This window comes from Bicyclus anynana, chromosome 9 (assembly GCF_947172395.1).
Source record: "Bicyclus anynana chromosome 9, ilBicAnyn1.1, whole genome shotgun sequence".
Classification (NCBI taxonomy): Eukaryota; Metazoa; Arthropoda; class Insecta; order Lepidoptera; family Nymphalidae; genus Bicyclus; species Bicyclus anynana.
In genome coordinates this window covers 2,547,951-2,569,346 of record NC_069091.1, presented here as the reverse complement: position 1 = coordinate 2,569,346, position 21,396 = coordinate 2,547,951, and the positions used below count along the sequence as shown (strand labels likewise).

General features: G+C 34.8%; 2 protein-coding genes across 3 annotated transcripts in view; both read right to left on the bottom strand.

Annotated features, from left to right (window-relative positions):
• LOC112058487 (uncharacterized) overlaps nt 1-1,662 on the bottom strand; it is a 47,194-nt gene extending 45,532 nt beyond the window's left edge. For both annotated transcript variants that reach the window (XM_052883494.1, XM_024099354.2), the window contains exon 1: nt 1,528-1,662. The gene's annotated coding sequence lies outside the window, so the exon portion shown is untranslated. The remainder of the gene's footprint in view (nt 1-1,527) is intronic.
• A 2,447-nt stretch (nt 1,663-4,109) lies between these two features.
• Nucleotides 4,110-21,396, bottom strand: part of LOC112058489 (START domain-containing protein 10-like) — a 51,044-nt gene continuing 33,757 nt past the window's right edge. The window contains exons 5-6 of the mRNA XM_052883365.1: nt 20,488-20,638; nt 4,110-18,225 (exon numbers count right to left, since the gene is read on the bottom strand). Coding sequence (XP_052739325.1) covers nt 17,866-18,225; nt 20,488-20,638 — 511 coding nt within the window. The 3' untranslated portion in view covers nt 4,110-17,865. The remainder of the gene's footprint in view (nt 18,226-20,487; nt 20,639-21,396) is intronic.

Genomic DNA, 21,396 nt, shown 5'->3' with positions numbered 1-21,396 from the left:
TGGGCTATCACGGCTACCATATTTATACTTATAGTAAATCTGTAGAGAGGTCAATTCTGTACATGAAACATATTTCCAAAATATTAGTGATGCCAAAAATGCAATCAGTAAAATTTTTGTCTATCTGTCTGTCCGTCTGTCTGTCTTTATGTTCGTTATAGAAACAAAAACGACTCAACGGATTTTATCGAAACTTGGTACAAATATTCTTCAGATTCCTGCGCAGGTTATAGTATACTTTTCATCAAGCTACGATCAGGAAAACGGGAGAAGTTCTCCATTTTTACAGCGATACTACTGTAAGGGTTGGATTAAAGAGGTCCAAGGGCGGACGAAGTCGCGGGCGTCCGCTAGTCTATACTTATAATAAATCTGTAGAGAGGTAAATTCTGTACATGAAATATATTTCCAAAATAACTATTAGGGGGTGATTAGTGATCGATACTGATGCCAAATCGGTAAAATTTTTGTCAGACTGTCTGTCTGTATGTTCTTTATAGAAACAAAAACTACTCGACGGATTTTAACGAAACTTGTTACAAATATTTTTCATACTCTTGGGCAGGTTATAGTATTCTTTTCATCAATAGGATCAATAGGGGCAGAACAGTGATGGGAAATGTTAGGAAACGGTAGAAGTTGCTCCATTTTTACAGCGATACTCCTGTAAGGGCTTGATTAAAGAGGTATAAGGGTTGACGAAGTCGCGGGCGTACGCTAGTAAATAAAAAAATGTTTTTTTTTTTAAAGACAAGACATTCAAGGATCATTATCATCATATTAATGATCATATTAAATTGTAATGACTCTCTGTGATTACCAAATAACTATATTTTCTCAGATGTACTTATAAACGAATAGTTGTTTGGATATTAAAACCCAATCGTCTGTATGTTAGTCCGGACTAATCTTTGTAATGGATGGACCGATTTTAATTGGACTTTCACTGGAAGATAGAGAAGGTATTGAGCAACTTACAGGCTACTTTTAATCCCAGAAAAATTCATGGTACCCGTGGCATTCGTGAAATACAGTATTTCACGCGTACAAAGTTTCAGGCATCTGCTAGTATTATAATATATTTCTAACAAGTTTAGTTTTGTTTCCTTACCTGTTTTTTAACCAATAAAATAAAAATTCGATTTTCAAGACAACATGACTTAATAATATGGCCTCTAGTCGACAATACATTGTATTAAAAAAAAAATATTTTTATTATTTCTAGCAATCCTCTGATAGGTGCACTAAAGGGGTAGATATACCTATGTATACATTTAGCTTTTGTTAGATTTACAAATTTGCATATAGATATTATTTTCAGAACAAATTACAAATAATCAATTAATAATTATAGTTTTACATCTGAAATCATTTTGCTGATTTAATGGAAATTATAGCAGATGTGAAAACCACAAAACTTTAATTTTACAATAAAGTATTTAATATGCACCAATTTATAATTCTATCCTAACAATATGCTAATTGATTGGTATGTATAAAAAATAACTGAAACACAGGAACCCTTACCTTATTTTCATACAAATAAAAAAGTAAATCCTTAAAAAAGTAACACTCCGAATTTCAAAAATAGAACGAAGTATATCGGCGGGAAAACTGACAGCAACGCGCTGCGTTCGGATACTAGCACTATTATGATCTGTCGGCACCTAAGAACTAAACTGCAATCGATCATTGTATCAACGGAGAAAGACGTTATATCTAAGTCAAGAGGCTGTATAGGAAAAATGCATGGCTTACGACCGCAATAATTGAGATATATTTAAAGTAATACGTGAATAGAAGTGTCTGTACCTGATTTGTCTACATAAAAAATAGAAGTAGGTGCGTTTCCTGATCTCTAACCGGTAACCTAATCCGGTTTTCAAAAAAAAAGTGTTTATTATTGTATTCGGTGACGAAGGCACTCGTTGAAAGCTAATTAAATTATTTATAGTCCGAAAACAATACCTACGTTATCTTCTATACTTCTATACTCTATACTAATATATAAAGCTGAAGAGTTTGTTTGTTTGTTGGATTGAACGCGCTAATCTCAGGAACTACTGGTCCGATTTGAAAAATTCTTTCAGTTTTAGACAGCCCATTTATCGTGGCTATACTAATTTTATAAAAGCGAAAGTAAGTCTGTCTGTCTGTCTGTTACCTTTCCACAGCCATACCACTTAACAGATTTGGATGAAATTTGGTACAGAGACGATTTGGACTTTTGAGCAGAACATAGGATTCTTTTAATCCCGGAAAAGTCCAAGGTTTCCGCGAGATTTGGGGATTTGTAACAAGTACAATTTCACTCCAACTTTCAATAGTAAGATAATAAGGGATAGCTAACCACACTGGTTTGGTAAAACGTACCACTAAGAATCAGCTCCAGAATAGGGGTTAAAACACTAGTGCATTTTTTAATAGATACACGAGTATTTTAGTACCAAGCTAAGCAATGATTATTTTATACTATAGATCGGCTACGTCCCTACAATATCACCGCAAAAAGTGATCCAAATAATAGGCTAACAACACTGAGCGCACACATGCACAATTTTGTTTTTAATTCCATTATATATTTATGTATATATAGTTTTTACACTTCCTGAACATACAACTTGTCATTGTAGACGATATTTAGGTATTATTTTGTTTAAATACCGTTCGTTGTTGACCACAACTAACATTGAGATGTGGAAATTTCTTCTTTTGAGCGCCTCATTTTTCATGACCTACTAACACATCTAACAGTATTTAACATCATTGAAACTATGCACCTTTACATACTCTGGTACGTTATCTAATCTCATGCAATAAAACTTTTGAGCTACAAACACCATCTCAACATAAACATGTATCAATCACAATAATCTAACTTAAACATAGTAGGCAGTTAGTCTGGATCGAAAGTGCGATTTCCAGACATAGTACCCTGTGGCGTGCACTTCATAGATGCATAAACACAATGCATACCCTGAGAATTCATTAGGTACCTGTATTGGAAGAGGAATTTTCCATTTTTTACATTTATAGCTGTAGTGCATACCCTAGTTAAAAACCATGTGCACTTTGACACATGCCAATTATCGCCGGGTTACCTTTCAAAAATCTCTACATACATAGTATCATATTTGTAATGTATGATAAAACCGCAGCATGTAGCATGCAATACCTATGAATTTCCTTTTCTTTAGGACAGCTTACCTTCGTCAAAATTCTATACTTCGCTACTGGTAGGTACTTACCCAATTTTAGTAAATTTGTCATCCAATGTTTCTACCATATCCTAAGTAAGCTTATTATGGAGTTGGAGTGGTAGTTTTGGAAGGTACGAGTAGCAAATATCAAACCTTTAGATCCTCAGTTGTCCAATTATAATACGTAATTTGATATTTTGTAAAGGATATCATGAAGAATGTTCAGTTACCAGACTATTAGAGACTCATTAGACTATCTTAGACTTTAGACATTAGAGACTAAAGACCTTTAAAGTTCTTTTAAATAAATCTTTAATCAAATTTTTCGAAGGGTTATTGATTGGAGCGTAACATATGGAAGGAAGGAATAATTGCATCATGTCCTCTGTCATAGCTTTTCTCGGACCCTGCCGGCCTGTTCACTAACTTTTGCGTATATTCATCATTCATTCATCAGCATTATTAACCCATATTCAGCTCACTGCTGAGCTTGAGTCTCCTCTCAGAATGAGAGTGGTTAGGCCACACAATAGTCCACAATAGTCCACGCTGACCCATTGCGGATTGGCAGACAAAATCAAAAAAGTATTAATTTTAGAACACATGTTCCTTCGACAAATTAGACAATAAATTTTACTTAAAAAATATAACCCTAGCGTGGGAATACTCCCAAACACCCTGTTTGTGTACTCCATATCCCTTTGGTTATTAAAATACTAGCTGACGCCGCGTGGTTCCGGTTCCCGTAGGTATACGGAGATAATATATAGCCTATAGCCTTCCTCGATATATGGGCTATCTAACACTAAAAGAATTTTAGTTCCATCGTTCCATCAAACAAACTCTTTAGCTTTATAATATTAGTATAGATATCTAGGTCATGAAAATTGTTTTAAATAAAACAACAAATACAATTGTAATAATAATAATATATTTGTCTGCTAACTTTATCAACAAATCGAACATGTTAACACGACAATAAACATTTTGTCTAACACACAACTCCTGGTAATACTTACTTAATTCAATACTTACGACTACTTAATTATACAAGAAAATTAGCATTAAGTATAGAAATGTTAGCATTAACTATAGAAAACCAGCACCTCCTTAGAAAGAATTTTAAGAAAAATCATAATAATAAGGGTTGTTGAAGCAACGGTTCTATACGTATACCACGGCTTTCTGGAAATAAGCTTACGAATAAAGACTCCATAAATCAGCCACTGACGATCAAGTATGTCCATGACATTATGCCGATTGCGACAAACATACGATCAGTTTTATCGGCTGTCAAAGGGTTGCCTGCAGGCATGTAAGCTTACTTGATCGTCAGTGGCTGACAATACACGATAAGAACTATTCTGCCGTTCGATTGTCGACAGAAAAATTCTCTACGTGTTCGGATGAAACTCCAGTTGCCTGAATATTGTCAAAATCTTCACTTATTGATCGCTAACTTTTACATTTATTAGCTATTTGTCGACGTCCTACTAATATTATAAACGCGAAAGTTTGTACGGATGTCTGTTAGGATGTTTATTTGGATGCTTGTTACTTTCACGCAGATAGAGTCGCGGGCGTCCGCTAGTTTATAAATAAACGAAGTTTTAATCAAAAGACTTCAACATGTTAAGTACAATTGAAAATTTTGAAAATCCCCGACAGTCGAACTTTTATGTCAGAAATTCTTTCCATGATAATAGAACAACGTGTGTAAGGTAGGTTGGTATTCCTGCATTATTATTATAATTTATTATCGCGGTAAATCATACATAATAAATGAATAAAAATTAATAATAATCAATCACGTACAACGCAAATAATAATTCCGCCTACACAGGTTTTAATAATATGTATTTGTCTTGATACTTACACGTGGATATATTGTATTGTTATGTGTTTTAAGGATCATTATGTCTGAGCTACTGTTTATTCTAACTAAATACAGAACTCGGTCACGACCATTTTATTTGTGTAATCTCCATTCATTTTTTATCTACAGAGCAATATTATTTATAACATCAGAGCTGTATTTTTTATCTGCATACATTCAAAAAATGGCAGTTTAGTAGATTTTATATTAAACATTCAATGTGATAGTTTGGTATATGTAAGAGGATAAAAATATAGCCTAATATAACACGCGCAAAAGACTTAGCTTTCCATTATAAAAAAATGTGTGTTTTAGCCATCGATCGTAGATCGTTAGATGGGCCTCAAAGCGTCGCGGAATTGTCATTGGTTTCGCACATTGAGTACGTCATCACTCGTAATACATTTCTCTTTATTCATGTTTTGGTTTGTGTTTTTACTCCTAAGACAAGATGTGCGTGCACATCTTATCTTAGTAGCGACATAAAATTGTGCGTTCTTTAGTATGGAGGAGCCCATCTAACGATTTATATCGATGGTTTTAGCTGTTAAAGCGAAACAAAGAAACAAATTAATATATATCACTAAGGATAATTTTTATTACCTACTACTTATAAATATTTCAAAAATATTTGAAGCCACATAAGGAAGAGTGTGAAGGAGGCGAGATATCTAAATAAGTTTTTTATACAAAGACTTTCAAAGGTAGGTATTCATACTTCCAAAAATTTACACATGAAACTGTAATTAATATAGATATGTTATGAAACATTGTAAGAGTTACAGTAAATCTATTTCAGGACGTCCGATTGGCTTTGGAAATACCTAGTAGTAAGATGACGAGCACGTTTGATACTGAATGCCAAAAAATTATTTGACCCTGTGGCCAAAACTGGAACCGACGCAGGTAAAACATTATTAAAATCACGACAAAGGGTAGATGATATATTTTTTTAAATAGGGTACTTGACTCATATAAATATAAACAATAATAATTTCGCATAGTATATGGAATAAGGGTCTAAAATATATCGATATTAATTAATAAAAGTTAAGTATTTCTTATAAAACTTAATTAAAAAATCATCATATTTTCCAAATGTCAAAAACGCTGTCGTCCATTTTGTGACGTCACAGTGTTACTTGATGTACTAAACGATAAACTAAATAATTGTTACGGGCGATTCCAGTCACTAGAAGTTTGGATAATGAAAGTAGAGACTAAAATCGACGAGCAAATTTAAAACAAAATCAAGTTTGATAATTGCAATTTGATTTTTTTCCAATATGTAGTAATGTTATCACAAATATACGTTTTTTTAATAAAGATTAATAGATTAGTATATATTAATTGAATTTGTCGGGCGATTTCGGTATCTACTTTCATTATCCAAACTCTATTTCAAATTTGATATGAGTCAACTCCCCATTATGCGCTATTTGTCGCCTGTCTACTGTCAAACGCTTGTCTGTCTATCTTTCCATTACACTCCAAGCGAAACAGACATCCTGAAGTAGTTAAACTATATTAATAATAACTTATTTTGTTATTGATACGTATTTTAAGATACGAGTAAGTAAAGTATAGAAGGCACAGAGTCAACGTATCAGCTTAGAACAAAATTATACATTTACATAATATTACTATCTGTAAGACAATGACAAGAACAAGAACAATGAATAGAAAATGCATTTTTGATATATTTCACAATTAAGAGTACAATCGGGATATAGAAACGAGATTTTTTACAAGATCTAGAAGACAATTTTTGTATGATTTAAATGCGAAATTAAAAAATATATACTAACATTTTATACGTAAACAGATAGACAAACGGCAACTTTAGTTACTTTGAGTAAAAATCTTATCTATTTCAAAACAAAAAACATCAAAATGAGTACAGCAGTTAAGGCGTGAAAAGTAAGTTACAGTTAAATCTGTATTCATAATTATTACCTACATTTTAAATATAAAATATAGACCATGTAGAACCATGTCTTAGATAATGCAATCGAGACACCAGGTCAATAGAAAATTACCACAGTATTTAACTAAAGATACAATTGATAACATCAAGCTAATAAAAGGCTTCGTCTAATCTAATAAATCTTACATCGCGAGGAAATTCCAATGCAGATTTACTTGTTGCGTTAATATGTTTTACTTCAACATAACATCTCACAACAACCTACTCGTATCAGCATATTTGTAGGTTTTATAAATAGATGGGATACATTTTGTTGTTATGGCAAAAACAGATCGTTAAATGCAAAGATTAAAGAATAATAGGCAGATAGAGCGTATGAAACACTGCAGTGATGCAGCCATTCCAAATACAAATTCAAAAACGAGTACATTCTCGAGTCAGTACGAGACGAAGCCGCCTAAGAAGAATTCAGAATATTATTCAAGAAAAATGGCGTCTTTAAATATTTTAAAAACACAAAAACTAAAAACACAAGATAAATATCGATTATTAGTCTATTATGATATCAATTTACGTAATTGTTAGTGTTGAATCTTGAAATACAAAATTATGAAAAATGTTTGTATTTATGCGGATGTCAAGTTTTTTTTATGGGTTTCACCTGCCTCATCGCGCTGCTTGCACCTACAGACTCTCAGACCTGAATTTAGAAACCTCTTTATTAAAATCATATCGTCGGTCGTCGTGTGTTAGGTAGGTTAGGTAATATGTAACCGTAAGATAGTAAACACGGTTAGATTATAATGATATACGAGTATGGCGGAAAATTATACGCTATTAGGTTAAGGTTATTTTTTATTTTGTTTGCACCCAGAAATACTCTGGTAATTCTCTCACAAACAGCTAGGTAATTCAGTTTGGAACAACATTTTGGTCATATGTTTTTTTTAATCTAGGTAACACGGCGAAAGTTGTAAACAATTTACTAAAACTCAAAACATGAGTTTGGTTTTCTACAAATAGCCTAAAAAACTAATTGAGAATTATAAAAAATATATTCGAAATAAAGAGGAAACTTTGTAAAAAACCTTAACTTTCGAAACTGTTAGACCTGTAGAAAGTAGCCTATATAATAGTAGGGCTGATAACATAAAATTGAAAATTTTTAAATACGAAGGTCATGAAATTATTAATTACGTCGTCAAGTCATAAATATTCTCTTTCAGAGCGCTTTCATTTGGGATCTCAGTCGAGTATATTTGTAGACATTCGGTTATTCTTTCCCACTTTCACCCCCCACAATTTTTAAACGGCTCAACCGATATTCATTAAATATGTCCAAGAACACACGCAAATAAATCACCTTTAATACAAAACTAACTAAATTGAAGTCGCTTCATCCATTCGGGAGCTATTTTGCCACAGACTCAGACAGTGCCTCTTTTTGCGTCAGGGGTTAAAAATACGACGAAAATCGGGTACTCCATCATCATTGGCGACATCCACCTTAGACACTTCATTAACCTTGAAAATGAAAAATTAAAAATAAAATCATATTACTTTGAGAATTCTTATCTACTGTTGCCAAATTCTTCTTTGACACACATTCTAATAAAAAACACTTAAACTTAAAATATATACTTAAAATATATAGTAAGTATTTGATAGGGGCGTAGCTATCGCCATATCCCCGTATCAATGATACGGGGCCCCCGGAATGCAGGGGCCACTTACGTGTAAAAGCAAAAATTTGTAAAAAATAGGTAATCTACAATATTACTTAATGGTGCTTCCCGGGAATAAAAAGCTCCAGAAATTACAAAAGTAAAAAAAACGATAGGTACTTTATGGTGATAGAGATTTTTAAGCCTTTGCCGCTCGTCAATTGGACCCCCCAAATAATTTTGATACAGGGCCCCTCTAAGGCATGCTACGTCACTGGTATTTGAATCAAAAAAAAAAACATATCCAACATTGTTCTCATGTAAAAAATCGTAAACGTACCTTCCGACATGTTTAAATAAGGTATGTTAGTTAGGTATTCAGTTAATTTACTAGAGATAATTACATTAATTTGTTTTCTAGGGAAAATTTTAAAGTCGACATTCTGAAAAGTGTTTTTATTTAAGTAACAGCCGGACCTTGAGAGTAATAAAGTACGGAAACGATGAACAAAAAACACCTCAATGACTGAACGTTTTCACGTTTTCATGCAGTGTTCGGTCAATAAACGTAAAAAATAGTAAATCAATTGTCTAGACCCATTTACTGGGCATTTATATTGTAAGGTACTTTTTTTGTAAACGGCTTTTTATTACATAATACCTAAATGACTGCGAGACATTTCCGAGAATCTCTATCCCATTAATATTTTTAACCGACTTCCAACAAAAAGGAGGAGGTTCTACGTTCGGCTGTATGTATGTATGTTTTTTTTTTTTTTTTTTTATGTATGTCCAGCGATAATTCCGTCAATTGTGGACCGATTTTGAAAATTCTTTTTTTGTTTTGTAGGGTTTACTTCCAGGGTGGTCCCATTTTTTTCATGTCAGGATCTGATGATGGCATCCTGGAGAAATTGAGGGGAACTTTCGAAAGTTGTAGAGACGGCTAGTACGTTTGTTAGTGTTTCCATAAGGTATTTTAAACCACTACAACTTTAGGAAGGTTTGGAGTTGGTCTGATGATGGAGCCGAAACACAGACGATGGAACTCGTCAAGGATTTACAGCAGTCACCTTTTGTTTGGGCTCGATTAATTTGTATTGATGAGTACTTTCCACCTATATCGGTTGTGACTGTATTAAGGGTCTGGTGATGAAGACGAGGGACAGTGAAGAGAACTCCTCGACGGTTCACAGTAGCTACCTTGTGTTTGGAATTGATAAATTTGTATTGATGAGAACTTACCACCTAGGTGGATTGTGACTGTATTAAGGGTCTGATGATGAAGACGAGGGACAGTGAAGTGAACTCCTCGACGGTTCACAGTAGCTACCTTGTGTTTGGACTTGATAAATTTGTATTGATGAGAACTTTCCACCTAGATGGATTGTGACTGTATTAAGGGTCTGATGATGAAGACGAGGGACAGTGAAGAGAACTCCTCGACGGTTCACAGTAGCTACCTTGTGTTTGGACTTGATAAATTTGTATTGATGAGAACTTTCCACCTAGATGGATTGCGACTGTATTAAGGGTCTGGTGATGAAGACGAAGCACACTGAAGAGAACTCCTCGACGGCTCACAGTAGCTACCTTGTGTTTGGACTTGATAATTTTGTATTGATAAGAACTTTCCACTTAGATAGGTTGTGACACGCAGTGGGTATGCTAACACTAAAAATAAAAAAATAAAAATTTTAATAAAAAAAATTCAACCGACTTCCAACTCAAAAAATAACTTTAACTAAAAAGCAAAAAATAACATCCTACCTATGTGCTACCTTCTGATCAGTTTGAAGGCGGTGCCAAGCCAGTGTCGTGTTTTAATTAAAGCTGTTTCTGGAATAACCACAGAAATTTTGTAGTTTAAACGTATTTAATTAAAACATCGCTGGCTTGGCACCGCCTTCAAACTGATCAGAAGGTAGCACATAGGTAGGATGTTATTTTTTGCTTTTTAGTTAAAGTTATTTTTTGAGTTTGAAGTCGGTTGAATTTTTTTTATTAAAATTTTTATATGCGCTAAGTAACGAAATAAGTACAAACGAAAAACATTTCAGCATTTCTTAGAAATTTCATGGAGCCTTTGAGTAAGATAGAATTATTGTTTTTATATGAATACCTAAGTGCTTGACCACAATCTAACTTTATGGTAAATGTAGATATGGCCTTAAATGAACTTGCGTGTTTCGAAAGTTCATATTTGTTAAAATTTTAATTTCAGTGTTGTTTTTGCAGCTATAAAAATCCAACAATTCAAAGTACACAAATTAAGTAGAGTAGGCTGGACTTAACTAAATTAAAGCCAGTCGAGAGATATAATCAGTTAACTAAACAAAGATTTGGGCTCGGCCAAAATGCAGCCTATCAAGTAAGACAATATTAATTGTTTAGTGTGGATAGCTTAACAAAAAAGTAAAAGTAGTTTTTTTTTTATTCTTTACAAGTTAGCCCTTGACTACAATCATGGTAAGTGACGATGTAGTCTTAGATGGAATCGGGCTAACTTGTTAGGAGGAGGATGAAAAACCACACCCCTTTCGGTTTCTACACGGCATCATACCGGAACGCTAAATCGCTTGGCGGTACGTCTTTGCCGGTAGGGTGGTAACTAGCCACGGCCGAAGCCTCCCAACTGCCAGACCTGGACCAATTAAGAAAATCTCAATCTGCCCAGCCGGGGATCGAACCCAAGACCTCCGTTTTGTAAATCCAACGCGCATACCACTGCGCCACGGAGGCCGTCTAAATAGTAGTAAGCACTATAATATTAATTTAATTTGCGGTAATATTTATTTTTATATATTACTAAACTTACGTCGCCCTGCGGTTTCACCCGCGTATTTCCCGTCCCCGTGAGAATACGAGAATAAAATATAGCCTATGACACTCACAAATAACGTGGCTTTCTAGTGTAATTTTATAAACTGTTCAGTAGATCCAGAGATTATCCCCTACAATACCACAACCTTTACCTCTTTCGACTATTAGTATACATATAGATCATAAAGACTATATTAAAAAAAAAAAAGATTTGAAATTGAAATTGCCATCCCACGACCTCGTGCTTTCAGACCTTAGGTCATTTTCTATAATCCAAAGAACAATTTGTTTAAAAAAATTCATGATTATGTAAAAGGATGAGTAGTTGAAGCATGAAAGTGTACAAACAAGCATTATCAATTAACAAAACATACTCTAATATTTTCCTAAACTTATGGTTGCGTGGAAGGGATCGTTATGAAGCGATAATAACAAAAAAAGACGCTGGTTTCTATCGTTAGGTTAGTGTGTTTCCTTGTTTTGTGGTATACAAATAAAGCGTATGAATAAATGAATAAATCGCATGACTTATCAACAACGAAAGTCATCCCCTTAATTTTGTAGCTTTCGAAGCGTTGGCGTTTGTAGTAAGAGAATGATATGTAACAGGCTACAGGCCTAGAATTTTTATTTTTCTTGTCATGCAATAAAATCATTGCTTTATTGTGCGAGATTGTTTGACTAGACTTATACAGCATTCTAGTTCACATTGCTATACTACAATGACTTAATATTTTAGATAAAATCGTATAAAGATTGAGATGTAGTAGCCAGATCAGACAGATTTTATAAAAGTTGAAGGGAGACGGTTTTTTTTTTGTTTTTTGTATGGAGCTCAGGATCAGCCATTGTACCCTGGAGGAAATAAAAGAAAATATTTTTTTAACCATTTTTCGATTATACAAATTTACGAATTTAGTTTAATTCTTTCGAAATAATATTGTTTATCTCCCAAGAAATGCAACACTAATATGGGTAATAATGGCGGATTGATGACGTTTTCAATGCAGTTGTCGATTTGACGTTTGCTGTCAATTATCATGTCATAGTTGCTTTAAATCTTGTTATCTTGTTAAAACTCAAAAACTTGGGTTTTAATTTTATTTATTTCTTTTTATTTAGTTAGATTTATTCACTTATTTAGATTTTAATGATACGGGGTATAAGAGTGGACCTGAAATGGACCAACCCCTTTTGTCAGCTCATGCTTTTACCATAGGTAAGTACGGTTGCACTATGGAGTTTGAACCGTAGTGGCTTGGGAAGTTCCAGTCCCTAAACCATCCAAGTTTAAAGTGTTTTTTTTTTATATTTTCCAATTAATATTTTTCTCGGTATACCATGAGAAATCGTATCCCACAAACAAATCGAATCGACAAAACCCACCCTTCAACAAATCAAATGTTTTATAATGTGACAATTGAGGATCCGTAGTGCTAACATACGACCAAGTGGAGAGAAATAGACAAAATGTCGTCGGAGTTGTCCCAGTCCCAACTCTTTCTAACCAACGCAATAAAAGAAATAGTGATATTTCCAGTTGCGCCGCCATTGGTACAAAGACAAGATAATATCGTTGGTTGCATGCTAGCAATAAACTGGACCCTTGAAACCTGTTGCTACACAAAACCAGCATGATCCAAACTTCCATGTATACTTAGTTCATTGTGTTGTAATAAATAAACATAAGATGTACCTTCAAAGACGGCGCCCGGTCATTTGACCACGCGGCATTTATATAAACAGTATACGATTGAAGGTAAGCCATAATATTTACTTTATTCTTCTAAGGCTTACATTGTAACATAGTACTCTTATTGTGAAAAATCATATTGTTGTTGGTTGTTGGCTGTAGTTGGCTTGGTTGGTTACCTATGATAGGAATTTGAGTTGACAAACTTTCAGCTTTTAAAATAGCGAAGATCTGGCCATCACAGATTCTTAGTCCAGTAGAGAAGAATTATAACTACATCTCATGTAGCCAAGTGGCACGTCGATTCTCTTTCTACAATCGCAAACGCTTCGAAAACTAGAAAAATGTATGGGAATGACATTTGCTATGGACAGGTCACGTGATCATCTGTCATTCCCAAAGATTTTTCTAGTTTGCGAAGCGTTTTCGATCGTCATCAACCCATATTTGGCTCACTGCTGAGCTCGAGTCTCCTCTCAGAATGAGAGGGGTTAGGCCAATAGTCCACCACGCTGGCCCAATGCGGATTGGCAGACTTCACACACGCAGAGAATTAAGATAATTCTCTGGTATGCAGGTTTCCTCACGATGTTTTCCTTCACCGATTGAGACACGTGATATTTAATTTCTTAAAATGCACACAACTGAAAAGTTGGAGGTGCATGGCCCGGACCGGATTCGAACCCACACCCTCCGGAATCGGAGGCAGAGGTCAGGTTTTCGATCGTAGAAAGATATTCGTCATGCCACTTGGCTACAGGGGCAGTTTATATTGAAAAGTGATTTAGCTATATATTATTATCATAGAACATTAGGTACCTAGAGCGTAAATTAAAGTATACACTACTTAATTAGTAAGTATTTTAATATAATAAATAAAGATTAAATAAATTACCGTGTAATAAATTTTATGACTATTATTATTAATAATAATTAATTAGAGAACATTGTAACACTATTTAAAATCTCACTCTGTCGTTATTAATGTCATAACAGTTAATATAAAAAAATGGATTAAGGGATACTTCTACCTTAGTAAGTCAAATTGGCACAGCTTCGCAACTCGCAACTTGCAAAGCTGAAGTGGCAATGGGCACATAGTTCGAAGAGGAATGGCGACCCCGCACTAGTAAGCGCAGTGTTGGCCGGTGGCTCCCACCAGGTGGACGGACGACATCAAGCGAGTCGCAGAGATTCGCTGGAGGCAGTCCTGCAGTGGACGTCCATCGGCTGATATGATGATGATGATGATGAAGCACAGACGCTTTATGTGAGTATTTAGATTATTAGAGTTAGAATAGTAGAAATGCATAATTAAACTCTGCGTGATCGAATCAGAAATGATCGATTGGATCGGATTGGATGAGGAGATCCGCAGAAGAACTAAAGTCACCGACATAGCTCAACGTGTCGCGAAGCCTAAATGGCAATAAGTGGGGCACATAGTTCGAAAAGCTGGCACATAGTTGATGGCCGTTGGGGTCCCAAGGTGCTGGAATGGCGACCTCGCACTAGAAAGCGCAGTGTTCGTCGACCCCCCACCAGATGGACTGACGACATCAAGCGAGTCGCTGGATGCAGGCGGCTCAGTATCGTGATGTTTGGAAGTCCCTACAAAAGGCCTATTATGTTCTGCAGAGGACGTCCATCGGCTGACATGATGATCATGATGATGATTATTAAATTATTATTTTCTAGCCGATGCCCTTTCTCGTGAAAATATGGGGATATATAAAACACTCACGAATAACGTGGGTTTCTAATGGTACATGAATTTTCAAAATCCTACAACACCAAAAACTTTACCTCTTTATAATATTATGCGTGTGGCGTGGAAGTTCGTTGAAAACAAAGTAAACTTCTAAGACAATTAAAAATCTATACTAATATTATAAAGCTGAAGAGTTTGTTTGTTTGTTTGTTTGTTTGATTGAACGCGCTAATCTCAGGAACTACTGGTCCGATTTCAAAAATTTTTTCAGTGTTAGAAAGCCCATTTATCGAGGAAGGCTATAGGCTATATTATATCCCCGTATTCCTACGGGAACGGGAACCACGCGGGCGAAACGTCGGCGGCGGCGTCGCGGCGTCAGCTAGTTTCTAATATTTTTCTACTTTGCTAACTCTCCTTCAATATCTCACACAAACAGTGGTCTGCACTTCATAGATACAAAAATAAACATACCAAGAAAAGACACGTTACGAATGATTTTGAGAAGAAGAACAGCCTACACAAGCTAACAACCTTGTGAACGCCACTGCAAAATACGCGCCCATCCAACGCCTGTACACATTACAATTACAGCCAACGGCCAACTGACTTCCGAAGATAGAAGTTTTATTATAATTAGTTGATATTTGATAGTTACCAAATAAAGTTAAGAACACACTGCCTGCGTCCGTCTCAAGTTGGAACTTGTAAATGTTTGGACGCAGGACGTAAATAGTAAAAACGCTTATTAAACAGAAGCAAAATATATATCAAAATAAATCAATTATTCACTGTACATAAAAAACTTCCGTAAAGTAACGCGTGATTTATATATACAGTAAATTTATTTAGATATTTTCTGACGCATTCAAACGACAACCCAGATCCAAATATAAATCATCTACCTACGCAGCACGAAAACTGAAACTAAGAGGCTCTATCTACAATGTTTAATTGCAAATTACTTCGCCTTGTCTCTTGGATTCGTCGGTTTTTAGTGGAAAACACCAAAACATTACACCTTCAACGAAATAATCCGACATATGGGTTTATGCGTATTCGTTTATTTGGTGATCCGACTTATGCCTGGCTCAAAATAGCAATTCTTTATGTATATTAATTTTAAATATTTTTATTTACTTTAAGTTTAAGTATTTAGTTGTAGTTATTTTGCAAAAGTCAAAAAAAGTTACTATTTTGACTCATTTGACCCTTCATGACATTGGTTTCATTTGATTTACTTAAAATCAAGTCTTTTTTAATTATGCATTTGATTTATGAACACCAAGCAAACGATTTCTATATTTAGAGAAATTTATCAACGAAACAATAACATATTAAAAAAGAAAAACAAAAAAATGTTTGCGATTTTTAAATTTTAAGATAATAAATAATAAATCCACTAAACTATTTATTACTCACAAATAATCCTGTTCAGACTTTATTAAATACATTGGGACAAGATTGGGTTATATGTACTTTATCTTGATAACATCCAAAACAATATATTTGGAATGATAAAAATGCCTAATTATGTAAACCAAGCTACTTTAACATCTTATTCTATGATTTTTTTATTATAATCTAAATAACTCTAACAACATCTCTCGTTCGCTTATTTTACTTCTTAAACATTTGTTATAACATTTTCTCACAAGTAATGAGACTTTTTCACAATTGGCAAAAACATAAAAAAAATTACTGCATTCAGTTCAGTTAAAATACTACGGCATACGAAGACATTGTGGCCTTTAATTATATATATTTTTCCTGTATGGCTTAAACAGAATGTAGCTATTACTTTTTTGATTGAAACAATAATACATTGTATATTGTAAAGAAGAAATGTCTAAGCGCATCATCTAAAAGTAACAGTTTTTTTACACTTCTATCTATTTTCCGATATTTTTTCATCATTTCACGTAAATTAGGTGTTTTGTATAAAAGCCAAGCTTTTCAATTGATATTTCGCTTGTATGATATAATAAAGCCAAATATATATGGCTTTTATCTTCCATAAATAACTCTAAATTATGGTAAGTTAAAACAGTTAATACACCTAATGTTACAGTTACAGTAGTTTTATTTACACCCAAATGTTGCGGGAATAATTTAATTCAATCAAATAAATGTAAAATTTTATATGCACATGCAAAGGTGAAAAGTAACTGAGTTTATTGTGTGAGTTAAAAGTATTGAATTTTGTAATTTTTGTAACTGTTTATCTAATAAGAAATATGTCAAACATGCGAATATAAAAATGAAAATTAAGCGATATTATGGGTTATAAATAAATCGCAATATTCCAGACACATATTTGATGGAAAGTTAGCATATTAGTTTTAATTCAGAGAGAAAATCTACAATACGAAGTACGAGTAGTAGATGAATTAGACATATTACACACGTGCATGATTTGCGACTGTTCTTTTGGTTTACAATTATTTGTCATCAACCGAAAGCTCTGCTTGTCTATTCACTAATTTGGTCTTTATTAATGACATATTAAAATAAACATCAAAGCAACTGAATCTAATATGATATCCATGAAAGGTTGTCAGTAGGCACCGGATAACATTTCTCAGAATCTCAATTTCATATACGTCAACTAATTTACATCAAAGTTAGTGACGCCTGCTGAACGCTGCTGAATTAAAGTCGTACATTCTGTTTTTTTTTTAAGTTTTTAGTAGAAGCGTTAACTGTAAACTGACATAAATAGATTTAGGTACTGACCAAATTTTCTTTAAATTTTTTTTAAAAAGTTGTAGTATTTTTACCACAATTCAACGTCCAAAGTTTACCGCCGCGTGTGTAACAGGCCTTAGACTAATATTTTCGTAGAATTCACTTTTAAAAATATTGTTGCGAAATTGTAAAACCACGATATACTTTTTAGAATCTACTGTAATTATTTGTAAAGTGGAAAAGTAAACCATAGATTTTAATATTATGTCTAGATTTATTATGTCTAATCTTCCTTCCCTCTACTGAGACTAAACCGTCGATGGAATTTAAAAGAAGATTTTCTTCTCTCGTGTTTTTCTTCGGGCATTTTGCTATCAGTTAGGTTATCGGCACTTTTTGCTACTTGGACACTTTTCCTTCTATTCTTCATAGATTTGACTAATTTGTAAAATTTCCCCTTCTTCTTAGAAGGGTCGAGGGTGAGGTCAGATAGTTCTTCTACTTCTACGCTGAACTCTGATGATATGTCGCCTAAGTCTTCTATGCTGTGGCTCTCTGGTTCTTTGGCTCGTACTTCTAGTTTGCTTTTTGAAGTGTTCGGCTTCGGTTCGGGCGGTGGTGGGGGGGCGTCGGGGTCAACGCACTGTAAAAAGTAAAATAATACGTAAAAAAGATTTTTTTTATTTTGTTTAATTTTGGCGATATTTATAACCAGCTGGCTGAACGTAGAATAAATATTAACGTTGATCTCATAGCCTATTTGAATATGGTTCTTAGACTCCTGAATTTGAGGCTGGGGCATAGTGATGAAATATTATTCTATACTTAATATATAAAGCTGAAGAGTTTGTTTGATTAAACGCGCTAATCTTAAGAACTACTATTCCGATTTGAAAAATTATTATAGTGTTAGATAGCCCATTTGTTGAGGAAGGCTATGAGCTATATATTACCTCTGTACTCTTACGGGAACGAGAACCACGCGGGTGAAACCGCGCGGCGTCCGCTAGTATTGTATATAAGAAGCCTCAATAGCTTAGTGGTAAAGGGAGCCGGACTCCCGGCTGACCGGGGACCGGATCTCCGAGAGTTGGTGGTTCGATCACCGTGTTGTACCCACTCCTAACATAGCCCTTTACGACCTATTTAAGGGGAACGGGAATATTGGTCACATTTAAGTAAAAGATATTGCAAATATTCTTTACTAGCTGATGTCGCGCGGTTTTACCCGCGTGGTTCCCGTTTCCGTAGGAAAAAGGGGATAATATATTGCCTATAGCCTTCCTCAATAAATGGGCTATCTAACACTAAAATAATTTTTCAAATCGGACCAGTAGTTCTAGAGATTAGCGCGTTCAATCAAACAAACAAACAAACAAACTCTCCAGCTTTATAATATTAGTATAGATTAGTATAGATTGAGAACCTCCTCCTTTTTTTTAAGTCGGTTGAAAATTAAGTCACTTTGTAATAATATTGTCATTTCGCTCTCGTCGACAACGCGAGGAAATTGCGTATGGAAAAACAAATTTGTACAATACTCAATTTATAAAGTTTGGGCCTTTGACAGTTAGTCAGCTTAGTTTGTAACTTATTCACGATCGAAACTCATTCCACTCAATACTCGCTGACAAGTACTTTCGAGTTCAAAGTAACAGGCACTTTGTGTAATTAGATTTGCTCTTTCCTCGAAAGTATTATCGGTTTACTTTCCAAAAGTGATTACTTTCAAAGGTCGATTGGAACTTTTGTGTGTTGAGGAAAAGTTCGGGAGGTCTGTTAAGCCGATTTACGTTTAATACCCATTTTCCTATCGATTCGGAATTTTTCTACACGAATGACTCTTTTTAAAAGTTTTTTAAAAGCTTTTTTAACTTGTCCTGTTTTTGGGGGTCCAATCTTGGAAGCGAAAAAACCACTTTCTGACTTTCAATTGGACTTCGATATAACTATTTACGTAGGTATTTTTGGGTACAATGGTTAAAAAAATTGTAACAAGGAGGCCAATTAACAACTCCTTAACTGAACAGTATTTATACATAGAGTTTAGATTAATTTCTCTTATATTCTCTGGTAGAGACTACTCTTTAGATTAGAACATATTTTGTATAACTGCGAGAGGAAAGGGTACAAGTTTATCCATGTATACTACAATACATTATTTGACCTATGGTTAATTGTACCTGTACTACTAAACACTTGGTAACACGATTTTGCCGGTCGTCATATGGTGAAGTGAGGCGACATGTGGTGAAATGGAGTCAATAAAGTTACCTGATCGCAGTCAGACATGTGTTTAAGTGACTCCAGTTCACCACAGTGGCTAGCAGTGCCAACCAAGCAACCAGGATTTGTGCCAATTATAAAATGTAAAATCCTCAATTGACCCGAGCATCACTGTTGAAAACCACTGTAAAGGCCAGATTTAAAGCTGAAAAGGAAAAAATATGAAAATACTTGGATCTTGGTCACAAAGTTACCGCCATATCGTTCCAATAGTTGTTTCAGTCCAGATTTAGCGAAAAGATTTAGCTTTTTTTCTCTAAGTTTTTTCTTAAGAAGTCTTCGCTTAGATGTTGAATCAAGGGTCAGATACAGAAGGCAGTGATGCTTGAGACGGCGCGTATTGTAAGGAGGTTCCTTAATCTGGAGTCCTGACCAACGGTTGTTTGCCACACAAGTCACTGAAGTCAAGGAGCGTAGACAGAGAACCGCAGACCATCGATCACACATAGATTAATATTATTAATAACTATGAGCTTAATGAAATCTTCTTGACTTGACTTCAGTGACTTGTGTGATAGAGGCAGCTTGAGTGGTCAGCCCCGACAAGTGCAAATAAATGAAGAAGAGACAAAAATAAGGCGCCAGTTGTTTACATGTACTTGTAAAGTACCTAACTTACATCTTCAAGTTTGATCCGATACGGCGGCACCTGGTCGGGGTGCTTCCACGGCTTGAAGTAGGGCGTGTCGGTGAGCGCCTTCCACCCGGGGTAGCGCCGCGCTGCTGCGTGCAGTTGCTGCACCAGGCGAGGAGCCAGCTGAGCTGTTACCCTGGAAATATTACACTTGTCTCTTAAACTACTGAAACAGAAATTATAGTCCAAGATCCATATAATCCTAACTAATTTCCCGCATTCTAACGATATAAAATATGCTTTTTTTTTATTAATTTTGGATTTTTTTTTTGATTTTTCATGTCGCATAACATAACGCTGTCATTCGTACGAATGACACCGTTACGTTTTTTGTGCGCTACCTATTCTGCGCATCTCTCACCGTGCGCTGCCACCAACAGCGTACATGCACGCATGTGCACGCCCTGCTGCTCCTCGGTTGCGCACCTTTCACTTTTCAGGCGTCAGTATTGAAAAGTACATAGTGTATGCTGCGGGGCGACATACACCTATTAAGACAGTCGATCTGAAAGAGTAAACTCAATTCGGGCGTCGGAGCTGACATGCACTTTTTTCCATCGCCTTCAATTTATAGGCATAACAGACAAGACTATGTAGGCGCCAATAGTTTCACTTGCATCGCGGTATTATAAAACTACACGTTTTTAATAGCATCACTATATGCCTCAAGTTTTAAGCTTCACAATAAAAAGGACTAGACTCGAAATCGAGAGGTCGTGTTTGATCCCCGCCAGACTTTCGTCTATTGTCGACCTTTCTAATACAGTCTTTATAAATAATTTGAGGAATGGATATTCTCTAAAAAAGACTTCTTAAAGAAGAATTGAAAGAAAGAAAGAAAGAAAGAAAATATATTTATTACTACATTATGCCACACATCACAATTATTTAAGA